The sequence below is a fragment of the Stegostoma tigrinum genome, chromosome 12 (genome assembly GCF_030684315.1).
Source record: "Stegostoma tigrinum isolate sSteTig4 chromosome 12, sSteTig4.hap1, whole genome shotgun sequence".
In the NCBI taxonomy this organism is placed as follows: Eukaryota; Metazoa; Chordata; class Chondrichthyes; order Orectolobiformes; family Stegostomatidae; genus Stegostoma; species Stegostoma tigrinum.
This window is the reverse complement of record NC_081365.1, coordinates 17,597,335-17,614,475: the sequence shown is the minus strand read 5'-3', so window position 1 is coordinate 17,614,475 and position 17,141 is coordinate 17,597,335. Positions and strand designations below refer to the sequence as shown.

The 17,141-nt window shown below is 40.8% G+C and overlaps 1 protein-coding gene across 8 annotated transcripts in view; it reads right to left on the bottom strand.

Annotated features, from left to right (window-relative positions):
* Nucleotides 1-17,141, bottom strand: part of dyrk1aa (dual-specificity tyrosine-(Y)-phosphorylation regulated kinase 1A, a) — a 117,661-nt gene that overhangs the window by 30,396 nt on the left and 70,124 nt on the right. For all 8 annotated transcript variants that reach the window (XM_059650154.1, XM_048540999.2, XM_048540998.2 and 5 more), the window contains 2 exons: nucleotides 4,473-4,672; nucleotides 2,307-2,426 (listed from right to left, as the gene is read on the bottom strand). In XM_059650154.1, coding sequence (XP_059506137.1) covers nucleotides 2,307-2,426; nucleotides 4,473-4,672 — 320 coding nt within the window. The remainder of the gene's footprint in view (nucleotides 1-2,306; nucleotides 2,427-4,472; nucleotides 4,673-17,141) is intronic.

Genomic DNA, 17,141 nt, shown 5'->3' with positions numbered 1-17,141 from the left:
CTAAGTGACAAAAATCGCAAACCAAAATCATCCAAGTTACATTTCACTTACTATTCCACGAAGATTGGTTCAATTTACCCACTGCTCAGATTCAACCTCAGCACCCCACGTAGAGTAGCCTTCTTGAGCTACATCTACCTTTGGAGCATAAAATGAAAAGTCACCACAAGTCCTTTCACAAATCCCTTCAATCAAAAGGTAGGCTTTGAACGACGATGATGAGTGTGGTCCTGGCTGGAGGTTCAGGATAGGCAGTGTTGCCCGTGCAGTAAACTCTACGGAATCAATACAAATTGTGTGTGTGTGCTTGAAAAGACAAATTACAAAGGAGTGTCCATTCTGAAGATTTTATGACTTTAAACTTGGCAAGTGGGAAAGCTGTTGCATCCAGCTTAATAAAATCTACTTTATCTGATGCCAATCAATTTCATGACAAGGTCAATAATACGGTCTCAATTCCAAATCATGAGTTTCAAATTCCATGTAGATCGAGGTAAATGGCAAGCAGAGGCAAACCCCATCCACTGATTCATCACCTCTACAGAAATTTAAAATTGACATAGTTGGGGCAGCACGATGGTTCAGTGGTTAGTGCTGCTGCCTCACAACGCCAGGGACCAGAGTTCGATTCCACCCTCAGGCAACTTCGTAGAATTTGCACATTCTCCTCATGTCTGCGTAGGTTTCCTCTGGGTGCTCCAGTTTCCTCCCACAGTCCAAAGATTGGCCAAGTTGAACTGCTTAGTTTCCAAGGTATGTAGGCCAGGTGAATTAACCACGAGAAATGCAGGATTTGAGGAAAAGGGAAGGAGGGTGGGTCCTAGACGATGCTTCTCAGAGTGTCAGTGTAGACTCAACGCACCAAATAGCCTGCTTTCACACTGGGCATTCTATGATACAGTTCTCAATTTAGCACTGGCTCCCTCTAAATGGCTGAAAACATCACAAGTCCCTAAGCCATCTTTACCTACAGACATCACTAAGACTTGATAAATAGCAATTAGTCAACTAGTTTATTTTTCTTTGTATTTAACCTATTTTCTAATCAATCTGTTCAGTGATGTTATTACACACCACTGGAGCAGATGGGACTTAACTCTAGGTCCAGAGGTACAGACACTAACACTGCATATGAGGGTCCCTCCAGCTCCAGTTTATTATCCTGTGATGTTCCCTTCTCACTATTCTTAGCAAGGTTATAGTCAGGGCACGTTAATATGCTCATCTGCTACTCTGAAAACAAGGCAAGTTAACGCTGGTTGTTTATGACATTACCATGGCAAATCCACCAGAAAAATAGCTGTTCGCAAATCTTTTGTTTGTTTACAAAACACATACAAATAAGCTACACTGGCAGGCTGACTGATAATCTGAAATCTGAAATCTTATCTTCTGGTAACTCCTAGCACAACCAGGATCGTTTACTAACCATTTCATGTTGAACAATATGTTCTAATGTTTGCAACGATAGACTGAATGGCTTTGGACAGTGTTCAGCCAAGGAGGTGCGTTATTTGGGTCATCCTTTGCAATCAATGACAAGTGTAAACATTTCACCTCTTTCAACTCAACTGAAGTTTAAAGGTCAGCCAATCCACGGTGCATTTCCCATGGCAATGCCTTGACCAATCCATTTCCCTGGTTTGAATTTACACACAGCTAGCCAGTTAACTGTTGCGCTGTGCATTCTCTATGGCAATGTTCACTTTTCAACCAGTCAACAGAGTCTTCTCATGCAGTATAAACTGCTGTTCCCTTTGAAATTTAGCACTTTTCTGATTCTGTCCTGATGAATGCCAAATGGAAAGCTTCAACACACCTTTTTTCCCCAGAAAAATGTTAATTTCATTGAGTCACTGTCCTTAATTTGATAGTTTCCTTCAAACAAGGATGCTGTTCTCTTCCTCTAAGTACTGACACCAACTAACTACTTAATCAGCTGGTAATGTGGTTAACTTTCATTTATGCCACCAGCCACTTCTAGTATCCTGAATCATCTTTTCCCCCAATAAGATTGTAGATATTTGTATGCTCACTCTAATCACGTGCAAGTTTCTGCTCATGCACTGTGCCCTTGTTATGTGTTTTATCATTATTTGTAATTTATGTAACTCCTACTGCTAAGATATTTTTTGCCTTTCGTTTAACATTTATTTTGTTAAATAAGCAGTTCAAAGCTACATACAGTTGGTTCACAAGTGAAATTATTTCAAACAACTGAACATTTTAATGTTTTCTTTCAATTTTTTGCAGAGATTTTGTTAATACTAATCAAATGTAGAACTTGTTAAAATTGTGAATTTTACCTCATTAATGTGTTTGTATGTTTTGATCAAATCAACAGAGAGTTTCCTCAGCGGAGCAATAATAGGGTCGCGGAACGTTTGAGGCATTCGCCGTTGCAACATGACTACATCAGGCATTACCTGAAATAAATATGGCAATTTTAATTCAAAAAAAACCGGACACTGTAGAAAATCTACATAGCAATGATGAAAAACTGATCATACCTGATAACCTGAAAATAACCAGCTTGTGCGCAATTAAAGCATCTCACATCATGGGTCAGCCTGTTCTTTTTTACGTTACTGAAAGATCTATCCAATTAGTCCCACCATTTCTCTTTCCATTGACATGTAATATTCTTGAAAAGAAAATATGTCCAATCCCCTTTTGAAAGTTATACTGAATCAGCTTTCAGGCATCCAAGACCAGCTTCTTCACAGTCAAAAAATTAAACTGAAAATGGGCACTAAATTTCATTAGAATTACCCACATCTTACAGTAGGATAATATACTCATATAGTATTCTATCAAATTGCTACAGAAATCTTGAACTATGCCAGTGAAGATTTCCTTAATTGTGTTTCAAGGCTAAATTTTGTGATCATGTGGTTTCTACATATCAGAAAAAAAACTTTTGTGAATCAGAAATTCCATTTGAAAGCTCAGATGTCTTTTTTTCAAAAAAGAAGTGTACTGATAACAATGAAGCTTGTCCATGTTGGTAGGTCTGAATACTTGTTACACCTAGAAGAACGTGCTGGCATTCCTGGATGAAAAGGCAGAGAGCATGAAGTCGTATGAACGCTCAAGCAGTCTTCCTCATTCTTTTAGCTGAACACACTGCAGGACTAAAACTGACTTTTGTAGGTCAGATCATGGTGGTAGCTGTGGTGCAGCTTCAGGACACATTAGATTAAGAAACGTAGTGAGGTAAGATGAGCATCCAGTCAATTTCCATTGGAAAATAGCCAGCAAATAAAATTTTCAAGACCTGAAAAAAGGAATGGTGAATACCAGGCATCACAATGAGTGGGCTCTTTCACTGCTTTTTTTCCATTCTCAAGAGCCACAACACACCAAAAAGCTGGGGCATTGCATTCTTGCTGGAGGTTACTCTGGTCCAGGATTATGCACTCAAGTTAGAAACTGTACCCAAAATATAATAATGAAGAACGCATCCTAATTCCCATTAAGGTATGAACTATTCAAAAAGCCAAAGAATTGTTTGATTTATGTAAAAACTTAAAGAAATTATTGGAAATGAAACAAACTACTAAAGTTTAGTAGAGAGCAACTGTCAAATTCTTAGAAGAGTAGTTTGACAGCAAATATTTGCAAATTACTGATATGTCTCATTGAAATATCAGAAAAGCCATCAATGTCAAGAAAATGACGTTACATTAGCTGATAGAAATGCATTATATTAAGAGAGATTCTGTTAAATTTTAAACCTAAGGATACAGCTTTAAAGTACACTCAGGTTATAAATTTCAGAAAATTAATTCAAAACAATAAACTTATTTGCAGAGGCTTGCTTGATACTTGAAAATATTTGCAACAATTACAAAAACTTCAGTTCTTCTTAATTTCAGCATACCTTTCATTTTGGACTGAAGTAACTAAAGTATCACTTTAAAACACATGGATCTTCAAAAGCATTACTGCCCTCATATAAAGCATGAATCATAAACCAAGAATCATCCTCAGTGCTGTCTGCTTGAGCAGTGGGGGAGGGAGCACGGAGCATGAGAGACAGAGAGGAGAGAGCACGAGTGGAAATAGAGAGAAGAAATGAGGATAGAAAGAATCGACTCAAAAGTGTAGGCAAAAAGGGGAAATTGTAAATTTGGTTGCTTGTCAGACCACGATTGCAGCTGTCATAACTCAGTCAAGACTCCACAGTACCCTTGATGTCTTGGAGTTTGCAGTGCAATTTGTGGTCCGTACTCACACTTTGGCAAGCCCTGAGCTACAGTGTCTGTAATATCTGATACAGACTGGAAAGAGTTTACCTATATCTTCACTAACCAGAAAACAGCTCAGAAATGCCTTTTTACACGCTGTTGCATTCTGCCTAATTTTCGAAGATTTCTGAAGTATTTCTTTATCAGTAAACCTGATGGATTCAGAAAAGAGTAGATGCAAGAGCAGATCGGGCATATATGGTTCTAAACTGAGATTCATACCTGATTAGTTACAGGTGGCTGAAGCTGGTCAGTGTAGGATAATGCTGGTACCTGCTGGTCGTTTATAGTCTGTTGGTGACGGTCACTGTATTGCTGGTGAGAATGAGGCACCTGCGTAGCCATTTGAAGGCCAGCAGCATGAAATGAAAATGATGGTGCAAGCCGAACAGTTGAAGGTTTGCATGCTGAGGTCTCTCCGCCTAAGGAAGAAAAGAATTGAAAAGGCATGAAATTACTCGATCAGAAAATTTTTTTCTTTGTTATTACTCTTAATTTTAGATAAATTACTTTTCCTGAAGGACAATGTTGACTCATCTTGAGAACTTACATTCTCAACTTATCGCTGTGCAGAATCTCTCTGGTACCTCATTCGGAGCAGTGTTTTTAAAAGTTCACATCTGCACAGCTCGTACTCTCTTTCACTCTCTCGCTCTCTCTTCCCCTCCTCCCTTCACCAAATGCTGCTGAATATGACATTATCTAGCTCGTACGAGGGCAGGACCTCCTGACTCGTACATCTAAATCTGAAACGCTCTACTAAGTTAACTGAGGGCAAACAGTGACTGGATTTTTAAAGAAATTCCTGCAATTAAATAAAAAACACCGAAGTGAAAGTATGGCTCCATATTTCCGAAGGACTTGGAACAGAAAAGTAGCAATCTGCACGAGATTCTCCATCCTTGGAAGATCTAGTTTATTATACACATCACAAGCCATCTGAAAATTGGGCCCCACAATCAAGTTACTACTATCAACATGACAGACAGACCTTAACCATGTATACGTCATCCTGTCGCATACAGCTCAAAATGCACTGGCAAAGTAATCGCAGGAATAAAATCTGTACCGTGTTGTTGGACGATCTTTGTTGAAAAATTGTGCAAGGTCATCATTATACTTCACCAGAATTCTAGTCACATAAGGGCGGTATGGTGGCTCAGTGATTAGCACTGCTGCATCATAGCTTCAGGGACCCAGGTTCAATTCCAGCCTCGGGCGATTGTGTGGAGTTTGTATTCTCCCCATATCTATGTGGGTTTCCTCCGGGTGTTCTGGTTTCCAACCACAGTCCAAAGATGTGCAGGATAGGTGGAACGGCCGGGGTAAATTGTCCATAGTGTCCGTGGATGTTTAGGTTAGGTGCTTAGACACGGGGAAATCAGGGGTAGAGGAATGGGTCTGGGTGGGGTGCTCTTCAGAGGGGTGTTGAAGACTTGCTGGGCTGAATGGCCAGTTTCCATACTGTAGGGATTCTATGATTCTAGGGTTCTATTCTACTCCAAAAAATCAGTTAATCTAAAATGATTTGTAGTATTTCACACAGTCACACACTACCAATTTTGTTTTGCAAATTACAGAGAGAAACCTGAAGCAATTTGGTCACAGGTTTTTAAAAATCACTTCTTACAAGTTAAACACCAGAAACTATGCCTACAAAAGTCAATTGCCAAGTTTTTTTTTGTTCAAGATGTATCATCCACATTCTTCAGTTGTTCAGCTCTGGCCTCTTGTGTATTCTGTTCTACCTTCACTCCAGCACTGGTGAATTTTTCACAATTTCATCTGTACTTATTGGACTCCCTTCACAATGCTTCACCATATCTTCCAGATCCTCCAAACCAATTCTTTTTTTACATCTAAGCTTTTAGTCATCTTTCTGTAAAATTCTCTCCAAGTTTGTCATTCATTCATCTTTTCTCAAACGCTGCAACAGTTTTTAGACTGAAAGCTTGATATAACTGCAAGCATTTAGAACACTCTTGTAAATGCTAAAACTAAAACACAAAAGCAAACTGGAAGAAGGCAAAAATGTAGTTTCTAGTACATCATACTGTGAGCCTGACTAATGTTCTTAAATTGGTTACCTGTGTAATTTTTAGCATCTCTGGATTATTCGGTAAATAATTTCCAATAGCAGAATCACACCCAATAGCGGAAATACTGTTCTGAGGCTTGCAGGCACAGGTTGGCTCAGTGTTACTGTCCTGGTGGTCAATGGGAGCTTGATACACAATCATTGGAATGCATCAGGTACATATCTGGCATCGCACAATAAAACTGAAACTCCTTACCAATCACATAAGTGTGTAATGTGATAAAGTGTCTAAGAATTATATCTGAAACCAAAGTCTCTGACTCCAGCATCTGCAGTTCCAGCGATCTCAAAGCTTTCAGTGATGTATTTATGCACACTACAAGATATTTGCAAAAATACAGATTCCTCTTTATTAGGCAAAAGGAATTTGGATATACATTGACCTTTCTTGCCCCCGTAGAAAAATGGATGTGCTGGTGACACAGGCCTGCCGATCTCGACTACATTCCCACAGCAACACCCTCAGAGACCTGTGTGAGAACTAAAATTAACAGTGACCATTCCTGTTGCATCTCCTTACCAGTGATGACTCAAGTAACCAGCAACTTCTCATGCTGTCTGAACTGAAATCCCTTAACTCAAGTATGTTTTGTCCTGATACTGATGAGCTCATGGAAAACTTCAACTTATCTCCTATTAACAACATTCAGTCATTTTTGCTGTTATATTTTGCTGTTTTTCTTATATTCTGTCCAATCATCTAACCTGCCACTTGGTTTTGCATAATGACCTTTTCTTTAAGTTTGGTATGAACTTTAACATTTCTCATTTACTTAAAAATAGTGAGTCCAACCCTTGGAATTTCCACCTGAGTGGATTGCATCTAGTCCATGCATCTGATAGTAGCCACTATATTGATATTGACCCCATTTAACCTAGCTTGCCAATTTAATTTGGCTAACCCTGTTTTCATACCCTCATAACTCCCCCATTTAAAGTTTTAAAAAAAATCTCAGACCCACTGTTTTCTCCCTCACCTGAATTCGAAACCAGTGTCACTGCTACAGAGGAGCAACTTTCCAATGAGATCATGCATTACTCCTATCTCATCAAACAATACCAGGTATAGCATAGCCTTCTCTCTGGTTAGTTCCATAATGCAATATTCTCAGAAATTGTCCTGAAAATACCACAAAATCATCAGTGATAATGGGAACTCAAGACGCTGGAGAATCCAAGATAATAAAAGTGTGAAGCTGGATGAACACAGTAGGCCAAGTAGCATCTCAGGAGCACAAAAGCTGACGTTTCGGGCCTAGACCCTTCATCAGAGAGGGGGATGGGGAGAGGGTTCTGGAATAAATAGGGAGAGAGGGGGAGGCAGACCGAAGATGGAGAGAAAAAGAAGATAGGTGGAGAGGAGAGTATAGGTGGGGAGGTAGGGAGGGGATAGGTCAGTCCAAGGAAGACGGACAGATCAAGGAGGGGTAGATTGGAAAAGGGGGAGATGCAACGAAATCTAGGTGCTCTCATACACTAGTTATTGCAAATAAGCACGTAAGGCAGCATAGGTGGAAAATGGTCTACCGTCCTTCATAAATGAGGGGATTTAAATACTGGAGTGGGGTGTCTTGCTGCAACTTAGAAGGCATTGATAAGAATACACTTGGAGAATTGTGTGCAGTTTTGGGCTCGTTACCTGAGGAAGAGTGCCACAGCTTTTGAAGGAATGCAAAGGAGGTTTACCAGACCAATTCCTTGGAAGACAGGATGGATGTACTGGAGAGACTGGACTGGCAAGGACTATATTCATTGAGCTTAGAACAAATTTTTTTTTGGGGGGGGGCACGTGTGGGGCAGGGTGAAGGGTTCATCACATAGAAAACTAAAATTCTAACATGATTGGACAGGTAGATTCAGAAAGTTTGTTCTCAATAACTGGAGAATGCAAAACCAGGGGTAGCAGACCAAGGACAAGCACACAGAGTTCGAAGATCAGCTTGATCATGGCACAGCAGGCACTAAAAGCCAAACGGCGTACTCCATTTTTGGATATTTCAGCATGTAAATTAACTAGTTCCCAATAAGTCCTTTTTTTTAAAAAGGTGGTATCAATGTAAATTGTATTCAATGTAAATTCCTGATATTAGCCATGACTTTACAAATATCTAGCCAAAAGTATCTTGTGTACACATACATCCTATTATTCCACAGTACTAAGTTTCAGCAAATGCCCTTTTGTTTGAACAAATTTATATGTGGCCAATAGCAGTACAGTATACTTGATGAAGTGATTTGCTATAAACTTTTAGCAAGTGATTTGCATTTTACTGACCTCCTGGAACCAAGGTAAATATCTGAACCAAACAGCCAAAGTAGAAACTGTGGCAACAGACTGACGATCAACAGAACTTTGTTAGACAAAAACAAAGTTGCTGGAAAGCTCAGGTCTGGCAGCATCTGTGGAGGAGAAAACCGTTAATTTTTCGATTCTGGTGACTCGTCCTCACTTCTGAGGAAGAGTCACTGGACCCGAAACATTAACTCTGCTTTCTCCTCCACATATGCTGCCAGACCTGCTGAGCTTTTCCAGCAACTTTGATTTTGTTCCTGATTTACAACATCCGCGGTTCTTTTGGTTTTTATTTAGGACTTATTTAGAGTTGTATTCTCTTCAGTTAAGAAAGCTGATCTCAAAATCCTTGTTAGTATTGAGTACTGTTTCACTTTAATGACAGGAAGTAACTGACACCTGAAATCTCATTCAAGTAGTGCGATTATTGTTAATCTACAGGTACAGTAATTTACTATACTTGATTCTACTGGCAGCATTAAGTGTTACAAATCCTGCTCAGGCTTGAATACAACCTACTTCAGTGCGAGGAGTTGCCAATGGTACCAACCGTTACGTGACAATTACAGAATATCCCTATCTTTGACTTTATGATGTAAGGGAATTTATGGATGAAGCAACTAAAGTACTTTGAGTCTAGGACACTACCCTGAGGAACTCATGCCACAGTGTCTTGAGATAATTTACCTTCAACAACAATACTATCTTCCTTTGTGTTAGATATGACTCCAATCAGTAGACTGCTTCCTCCACTGATTCTCATCGACTTGTTCAGCTAGTTCTCCTGGATATCATATTATCAGAAGCTATCTTGAGGTCAAAGGCAGACATATTTTTTCATAAGGTTAGGAGCCAAATGGCCCCAGCAGAACCTAAACGGAGTATAACTGAGGGGCTTATTGCTGACTAAGCGTCAATTTAAACACAGTTGATAATCCCTTCAGTCACTATGCTGATGCTTGAGTAGAGTAAGAGAGTGGTATTTGTCATTGTACACAACATACATGAGCATTTAATCAGACAGATGCGAGGGTTGTAGCTGCGTTGAAACAGCTTGGCTATGAGCCTAGCTAGTCCTACAGCACAAGTCTGCGACATTGCCTGAATACTGTTAAGGCCATTGGCCTTAACAGTATTCAATGCAGTCAGCTGTTTCTAAACACAACTTGGCAATTAGCTTAAGACTGGCATCCATGATGGTGAGGACCTTTAGAAGAAACTTAGATGGATCATTCACTTAGCACTGCTGTCTGAAGACTGGTACAAATGCACTTCTGCACTTAGGTGCTGGAATCTCCCATCATCAAGAATAGGAATCTCTTTAGAGCCTCCTCTTCTGATTATGATCGTTTTACTGACAGTTGGATCAGGACTAAGCAACTAAATCTGGGGCACTACTTTATTTCATGTAAGGAGATAAAAACTATTTCACTTCAAGGAAGGTTCACAGTTGACCCATTTCTGGGATGAAAGGCTTATCTAGTGAAACAAGTTGGCTCATATCCATTGGAGTTTAGAAATTACTTTCACTACTGTTTTAATCAACCTGCTCAGAGATGGTACTATCTTACTAAAGGAATGGATCCTGAGGGGTCCTAATAGGGTAGATGCCAGAAGAAGTTCCCCCTTGTGGCAAAGTCAGAATTAGGGCATGACCTTAAAAAGAAGTCTCCCTTTTTAAACAGAGGAAAGGAAGAAAAGGTCTCTCGAGAGACTTGGTAGTCTATGGAAAACTCTTTCCCGAAAAGCAGTGAGGCCTTGGTCATTTAATACACCAAAGTCTGACTAAGCCCTGTTTCTGGTGCAAAGGAATCAAGGATTATGGGGGCAGAAAGGAAGGTGGAATTGAGACTACAAAAGATCAGCCATGGCAGATCAAACTTAAAACAACCAAAAAGCCCATTCCTGCTTGAGTCCTTATGATTACAGTCAGTGCCTTTTAATGTCTCAAGGTACTTTACAGGAGAATTAGGAATCAAAGCATGATGCCAACCCACTTCAGGAAATACTACCAGAGATAATGGGAACTGCAGATGCTGGAGATTCCAAGATGATAAAATGTGAGGCTGGATGAACACAGCAGGCCAAGCAGCATCTCAGGAGCACAAAAGCTGACGTTTCGGGCCTAGACCCTAGGCCCGAAACGTCAGCTTTTGTGCTCCTGAGATGCTGCTTGGCCTGCTGTGTTCATCCAGCCTCACATTTTATCAGGAAATACTACGTTGTGTGATCAAAAGCTTAGTCAAAAAGAAAGGCTTTGAAGAGGAAAGATGAGGTAGAGACACAGATTATAGAAATACCATTGAAAGGATAACTAAGTTCAAATATATGAAAATCATTCTTAGTGCAATCCTCCAACTGCCTAACAAAACTTATTTCATAAGCAAAGGTATTCATTAAACTCAAATGTATCATTTAGAAAATGGTTCTATTACAAAAGGCAATCATATCAGTCATTGCCAGTAAATCTTTCTTTCCATTTTTAAGCAGTCAACAAGTTTCAGTCACAAGCAGGAGAAAACCATATGACAACCTTGAAATGCACTACTTTCTTTCCCACTCCCATATCCATTAATTTCATGGCTGTTTGAAAATCTGCCTAAGTCAGCATTAAATGTATTTAACAATACAGCTTCCACATCCCTCCAGAGTAGAGGATGCAAGGATTGCACAATCCTCTCAATGACATTTCTCCATGTCACAATCTGATATAATCAACCCTTTATCTGAGACATCGTCCATGTGTTCCAAACTGCCGAAACCAAAATGACCCTGGCACCCATCAAGTCCTTTCAGAGTTTTAACAATCCATAATACCATAAACTACCACCTTGTCCCAAAAATCTGTCAAAAATTATGATTGGAACAAATTCTTCTAGTCAATTAGGTTTTGCATTTTAGTTCATGACTGATCGGAATACTTGACATTTCCACCTTGCTCAATTACCTTTTGTCCCTTTGCTGATCAAAGATCAATCTAGCTTTGCCATAAAAAAATTCCAAAGGTTTTCAAATCTCAGATAAATAGCTCATCTGTGACTGAAATGGGCAACACCTTATTTGGGAACTGTGACACTTAATCCTAGCTTCTCACTCAAGATGAAATAAGCCCCAATTCAACGGAGTCAGGTCAGATCAACACAGAACCGTAGAATCCCTAACATGTGGAAGGAGGAATCTGGTCCATCAAGTCCATGTTGACCCTCTGAAAACCGTCCCACCCAGACCCTAACCTCTAACCTATCCCTGTAACTCTTCACTTCCCCTGGCAAATCCACGTGGCCAACACAAGCCTGGACAGTGGGGAATTTAGCATGGCCAATCCACCTCAGCCGCCCATCTTCGGACCATGGGAGGAAACCAGAGCACATTGAAGAAGCCTTGAGTCTGCACTGTTGACCCAGAGATGAACTAAGCCTGGAACCCTGGTGGTATAAATCTGCACTGTTAACCAGTGAACCACCGTGCCACCCCAAACATGTTCGATATTTTACTCAAGTTGCTACTTATTCTTGTGAATTCCAGCAGATAGCAGCTTAATCTATCCAACATTTCCTCAAGATAACTGACCCATTCTTCTCTGAACTGTTTCACATGCATTCACATTCTTTCCCAAATAAGACCAATACTCTGTACAGAATTTCAGATGTGGTCTTACCAATGACTGTGTAACTGAAGCATAACCTCCCTACTTATCTATTCAACTCGCTTCACAATAAACCAAAGATCTTTAACATATAGGAGCATAATTAAACCACTTGGCCCATCGGGTCTACACATTTGTTTCTCAAAACACATTGTCCCATCTCGATTCCTTGACCAACAACCTATCCCTGTATTAAGTACACTCAATAACTCGGCCACCACACCTTCTGTGGCAATGAGCTCCATGTATTCAATACCCTCTGGCTGAGGAAATTCCTCCTCAACTCAGTTCTAAAGAGCTGTCCCTTCTGTCTAAGGATGTAGCCTCAGGTCCTGGCCTCTCCAACTCATGGAAACATTATCTCCATACCCAGTCTATTCAAGTTTCTCAGTATCCTGAAAGTTTCAGGAAGATACTCCTTCAACTGCAGACCCAGAATCCTGAAACACTTGTCATATTACAAGCCCTTCAATTCTGGTCTCATTTTTGTAAATCTCCTCTGCACTCCTCCAAGACCAGCACATACATCCTTAAATACAGGACCCAAAACAGCTCACAATATTCCAGTTTTATACATTCTCAACAGTACATTCTAGCTCCTGTATTCTAGCCCTAACAAAAATGGATATTAATGCTGCATTTGGCTTCTTAACTGCTATATGAACCTACATGACAACTCCAACAGAATTCTGAACTAAGATTGCTAAATCCCTTCTGAAGTCTTTCCCCATTTACAAAGTGATCTACACCTGTATTCTTCATACCGAAGTTCACAACCTCACACTTGCCTACACCGTCTTCTTTGCCCACTCTCCTAGTGGGACCAAGTCCTTCTGCAGCCTCCCTGCCTCAATACTACCTGTGCCTCCAACTATTTTTGTCATCTGCAAACTTAGCAACATGAATCATTATGGTCCCAACGCTGGCTGCCACCCTGAAAATTAGTCCTTTATTCTCACTGTCTGCCAGTCAGTTAATCCTCTATTCATGCCAGTACCTTGCACCTAACACCATGGGCTCTTCTTAAGCAGTCTCTGGAAATCCAACAGATCATGCCCACCACTCCTTTATACTGATTCACCCCCATTTCACTGTCCACTTGCAAACATTCTGCAAATTCATGGTTAATAACAGACTCCAAAGTCTACCAACCACTGAAGTCAGGCTAACTGACTTGTAACCTCCCGCCTTCTGTCTCCCTCCACTCAAATTACATTTTAAGAGACCATATGACATAGGAGCAGAAACAGGCAATCAGTCCATCGAGTCTGCTCTGTCATTCAATAAGATCTTAAGCTCATCTGATAATTCTCAACTCCACTTTCCCACCTCTTCCTCATACTGACTAAAAATTTCTCAGCAGCTATCTTAACACACCTACCTCAAATAATTAGCTTTGCTAGATTCCTGCACTACTGCAAAATTAATCTTTTGAGCTGTGTACCAAAACTCCCAGATCCCCATTTTTTGGACTGAAACGAAGTTTCACATTTTCCCACATGATATTCCATTTTTTAAAATCTGTATATTTTTGTAGGCTCCTCATATCCTCAACAATTTTCCTAGATTCTTATCATCGGTAAATTTAGCAGCCATACCCATGATCCCTTCATCCAAATCATTTAAACGAATGTAAGAAGTCAAAGGAAGGCTGCAAACAATAGAGCAAACAGAAACCCATGTAAACGAAAGGAAATACTCAGCTAACTCAGAGCCAGGAAGCAACCTGAAGTCATTGATGCAATGCATTTCTTACAAGAACTAAAATCGCTGTCTGAAGACCGTAAATATTTACAAGTTTCAAACTAGGAAAGGTACATTGTATGTTATTCTGATGAACACCGCATGTTAAATTTAACTAGATATTGAAGTCTCTAAGTATGAAAACGTAGTAAGTGTACACATAAAATCTTCCGGCGGAGCCTCCCATTTTTGTCTTTGTTGCTTTCCGTGTTAGGCTCTCTTGGGCTAATCTTGGTAAAAATAATGATTTGGCTTCTCATACCCTTGATCCATACATCATTATCTTCCAGAATTTTTTCACTGCATCTTTACAAAAGTTAGGTGAGGCAAATGTCAAAAAGAGAAATGAAGTAGCCAGCTATCTTTAATAAATCTTGCTGGCCCTCTTATTTAGGCAGGAAAGTAAACATGCGTTATTTAAAAGTCCATCTGAATATACTTATTGTTAGATTCTCAGCCATTAAATCAGTCTGCCCTATTTCAGCGGTTCCATTCTAGATTAATAGTGATATCTTTCTGCCACGTGCTCACATTAGTCACTGAAGGTAGAACACTTATTTCCCAACGTATACTGTTACTACAAGCAATACCGTTGACTTGATTTGTTGATGCAATTAGGAGATTTACACATCTTTCAATTGATGAGCAACTGAATAACATCGCAGGCTACTGTAACGATTTCTCTATTTTAGCTTTTGAAGAACACAAATAGCATTTGTATAGTGTGACACTACCCAATAATTTCAAAATGAGTAATTATATTGCGCTTTTAAAATCAAAAAAATTCAAGATCTTCAAAATTTCCAGATTTAAATCTTCTCAGGCAACAACTTATTTCAAAGATTTTTGGCATCACTTTGATGTCAGTGTAAAATTTTTTCAACAACGATAGGACAAACACTTGGCCAACTTTTCCCCACATACTCCAAGACTCGATTCTTTGCACTGGTGGTCATTATGTCATTAATTTTTCTTGTACTAAAGTTATGGTATTATTACTGAATTTTTTCAGATTAGATTAGATTCCCTACAGTGTGGAAACAGGCCCTTTGGTCCAACAAGTCCACATCGCCTCTTGAAGCATCCCACCCAGGCCCATCCCCCTATAACCGACACACCCCTGAACACTACAGGCAATTTAACATGGCCGATCCACCAGCCAGCACATCTTTGGACTGTGGGAGGAAACCGGAGCACCCGGAGGAAACCCACACAGACATGGGGAGAATGTGCAAACTCCACACAGACAGTCGCCTGAGGCTGGGATCGAACCCGGGTCCCTGGCGCTGGGGCTGCAGTGCTAATCACTGACCCACCGTGCCGCCCTTGATTCTAAAACAGCACAAAAAGTGAACTCAGTTACCAGGGGAAGATATTTAACTGGGGTAAAGGAAACTATGACGCTATCAGGCAGGAGTTGGGAAGTACAGATTGGGAGCAATTGTTCCACAGAAAGAGCACAGCAGACATGTGGAGGCTGTTTAAGGAGCAGTTGTTGCAAGTGATGTATAAATTTGTTCCTCTGAGACAGGTAAGAAGGGGTAAGATTAAGGAGCCTTGGATGACGGGTACAGAGGTGTTTTTTGTCAAAAAAAAAGGCAGCATACGTAAGGTGGAGGAAGCAAGGGTCTAGCACGGCTTTAGAGGATTACAGGCTTGCTCGGAAGGAGCTCAAAAGTGGACTGAGGGGTCCAGGAGGGGGGCACGAGAAAGGCTTGGCAAGAAGGGTTAGGGAGAACCCGAAGGCATTTTACTCATACGTGAGGAATAAGAGAGTGATCAGGGAGAAGGTAGGGCCGATCAGGGAGAAGGTAGGGCCGATCAGGGATAGCGTAGGGAACTTGTTCGTGGAGTCTGAGCAGATAAGGGAAGCCCTAAATGAGTTTTTTGCTTCGGTTTTCACTAAGGAAAGGGACCTTGTTGTGAATGAGAACTTCGAGGAGCAGGAAAACAGGCTTGAACAGATCAAGATTGAGGAAGTTGATGTGCTGGAAATTTTGGCAAACATTAAGATTGATAAGTCCCCAGGGCCAGACCAGATTTAACCTAGGTTGCTCCGGGAAGCGAGAAAGGAGGTTGCTAAGCCGCTGGCGAAGATCTTTGCTTCCTCACTCTCCACGGGAGTCGTACCAGAAGATTGGAGGGAGGCAAATGTTGTTCCTCTTTTCAAGAAAGGGAACAGGGAAATCCCTGGAAATTACAGACCAGTCAGTCTTACGTCTGTGGTCAGCAAGGTTTTGGAAAGAATTCTGAGGGATAGGATTTATGACTATTTGGAAAAGCATAGCATGATTAAAGGGAGTCAGCATGGCTTTGAGAGGGGCAGGTCATGCCTCACAAATCTTATTGAGTTCTTTGAGGAAGTCACGAGACAGGTTGACGAGGGTCGAGCAGTGGATGTGGTGTACACGGACTTCAAGGCATTTGATAAGGATCCCCACGTCAGGGTCATTCATAAAGTCAGGAAGTATGGGATACAGGGTGATTTGGCTGTCTGGATTCAGAACTGGTTGGCTGACAAGAGGCGGAGAGTGGTTGTAGATGGTAAGTATTCTGCCTGGAGGTCAGTGCTGAGTGGTGTCCCGCAAGGCTCTGTTCTTGGGCCTCTGCTCTTTGTAGTTTTTATAAATGACTTGGATGAGAAGGTTGAGGGCTGGGTTAGTATGTTTGCTGATGACAAAGGTTGGAGGTGCCGTTGATAGTATCGAGGGCTATTACAGGCTTCAGTGAGACATTGACAGAATGCAGAGCTGGGCTGAGAAATGGCAGATGGAGTTCAACCTGGATAAATGCGAAGTGATGCATTTTGGAAGGTCGAACTTAAATGCTGAATATAGGATTAAAGGCAGGATTCTCAGCAGTGTGGAGGAACAGCGGGATCTTGGTGTTTAAGTGCATAGCTCACTCAAAGTTGCCACCCGGGTGGATAAGGTTGTTAAGAAAGCATATGGTGTTTTGGCTTTCATTAACAGGAGGATCGAGTTTAAGAGCCGCGAGGTTATGCTGCAGCTCTACAAAACCCTGGTGAGGCCACACTTGGAATATTGTGTCCAGTTCTGGTCGCCCTATTATAGGAAAGACGTGAGGCTTTGGAGAGGGTGCAAAGGAGGT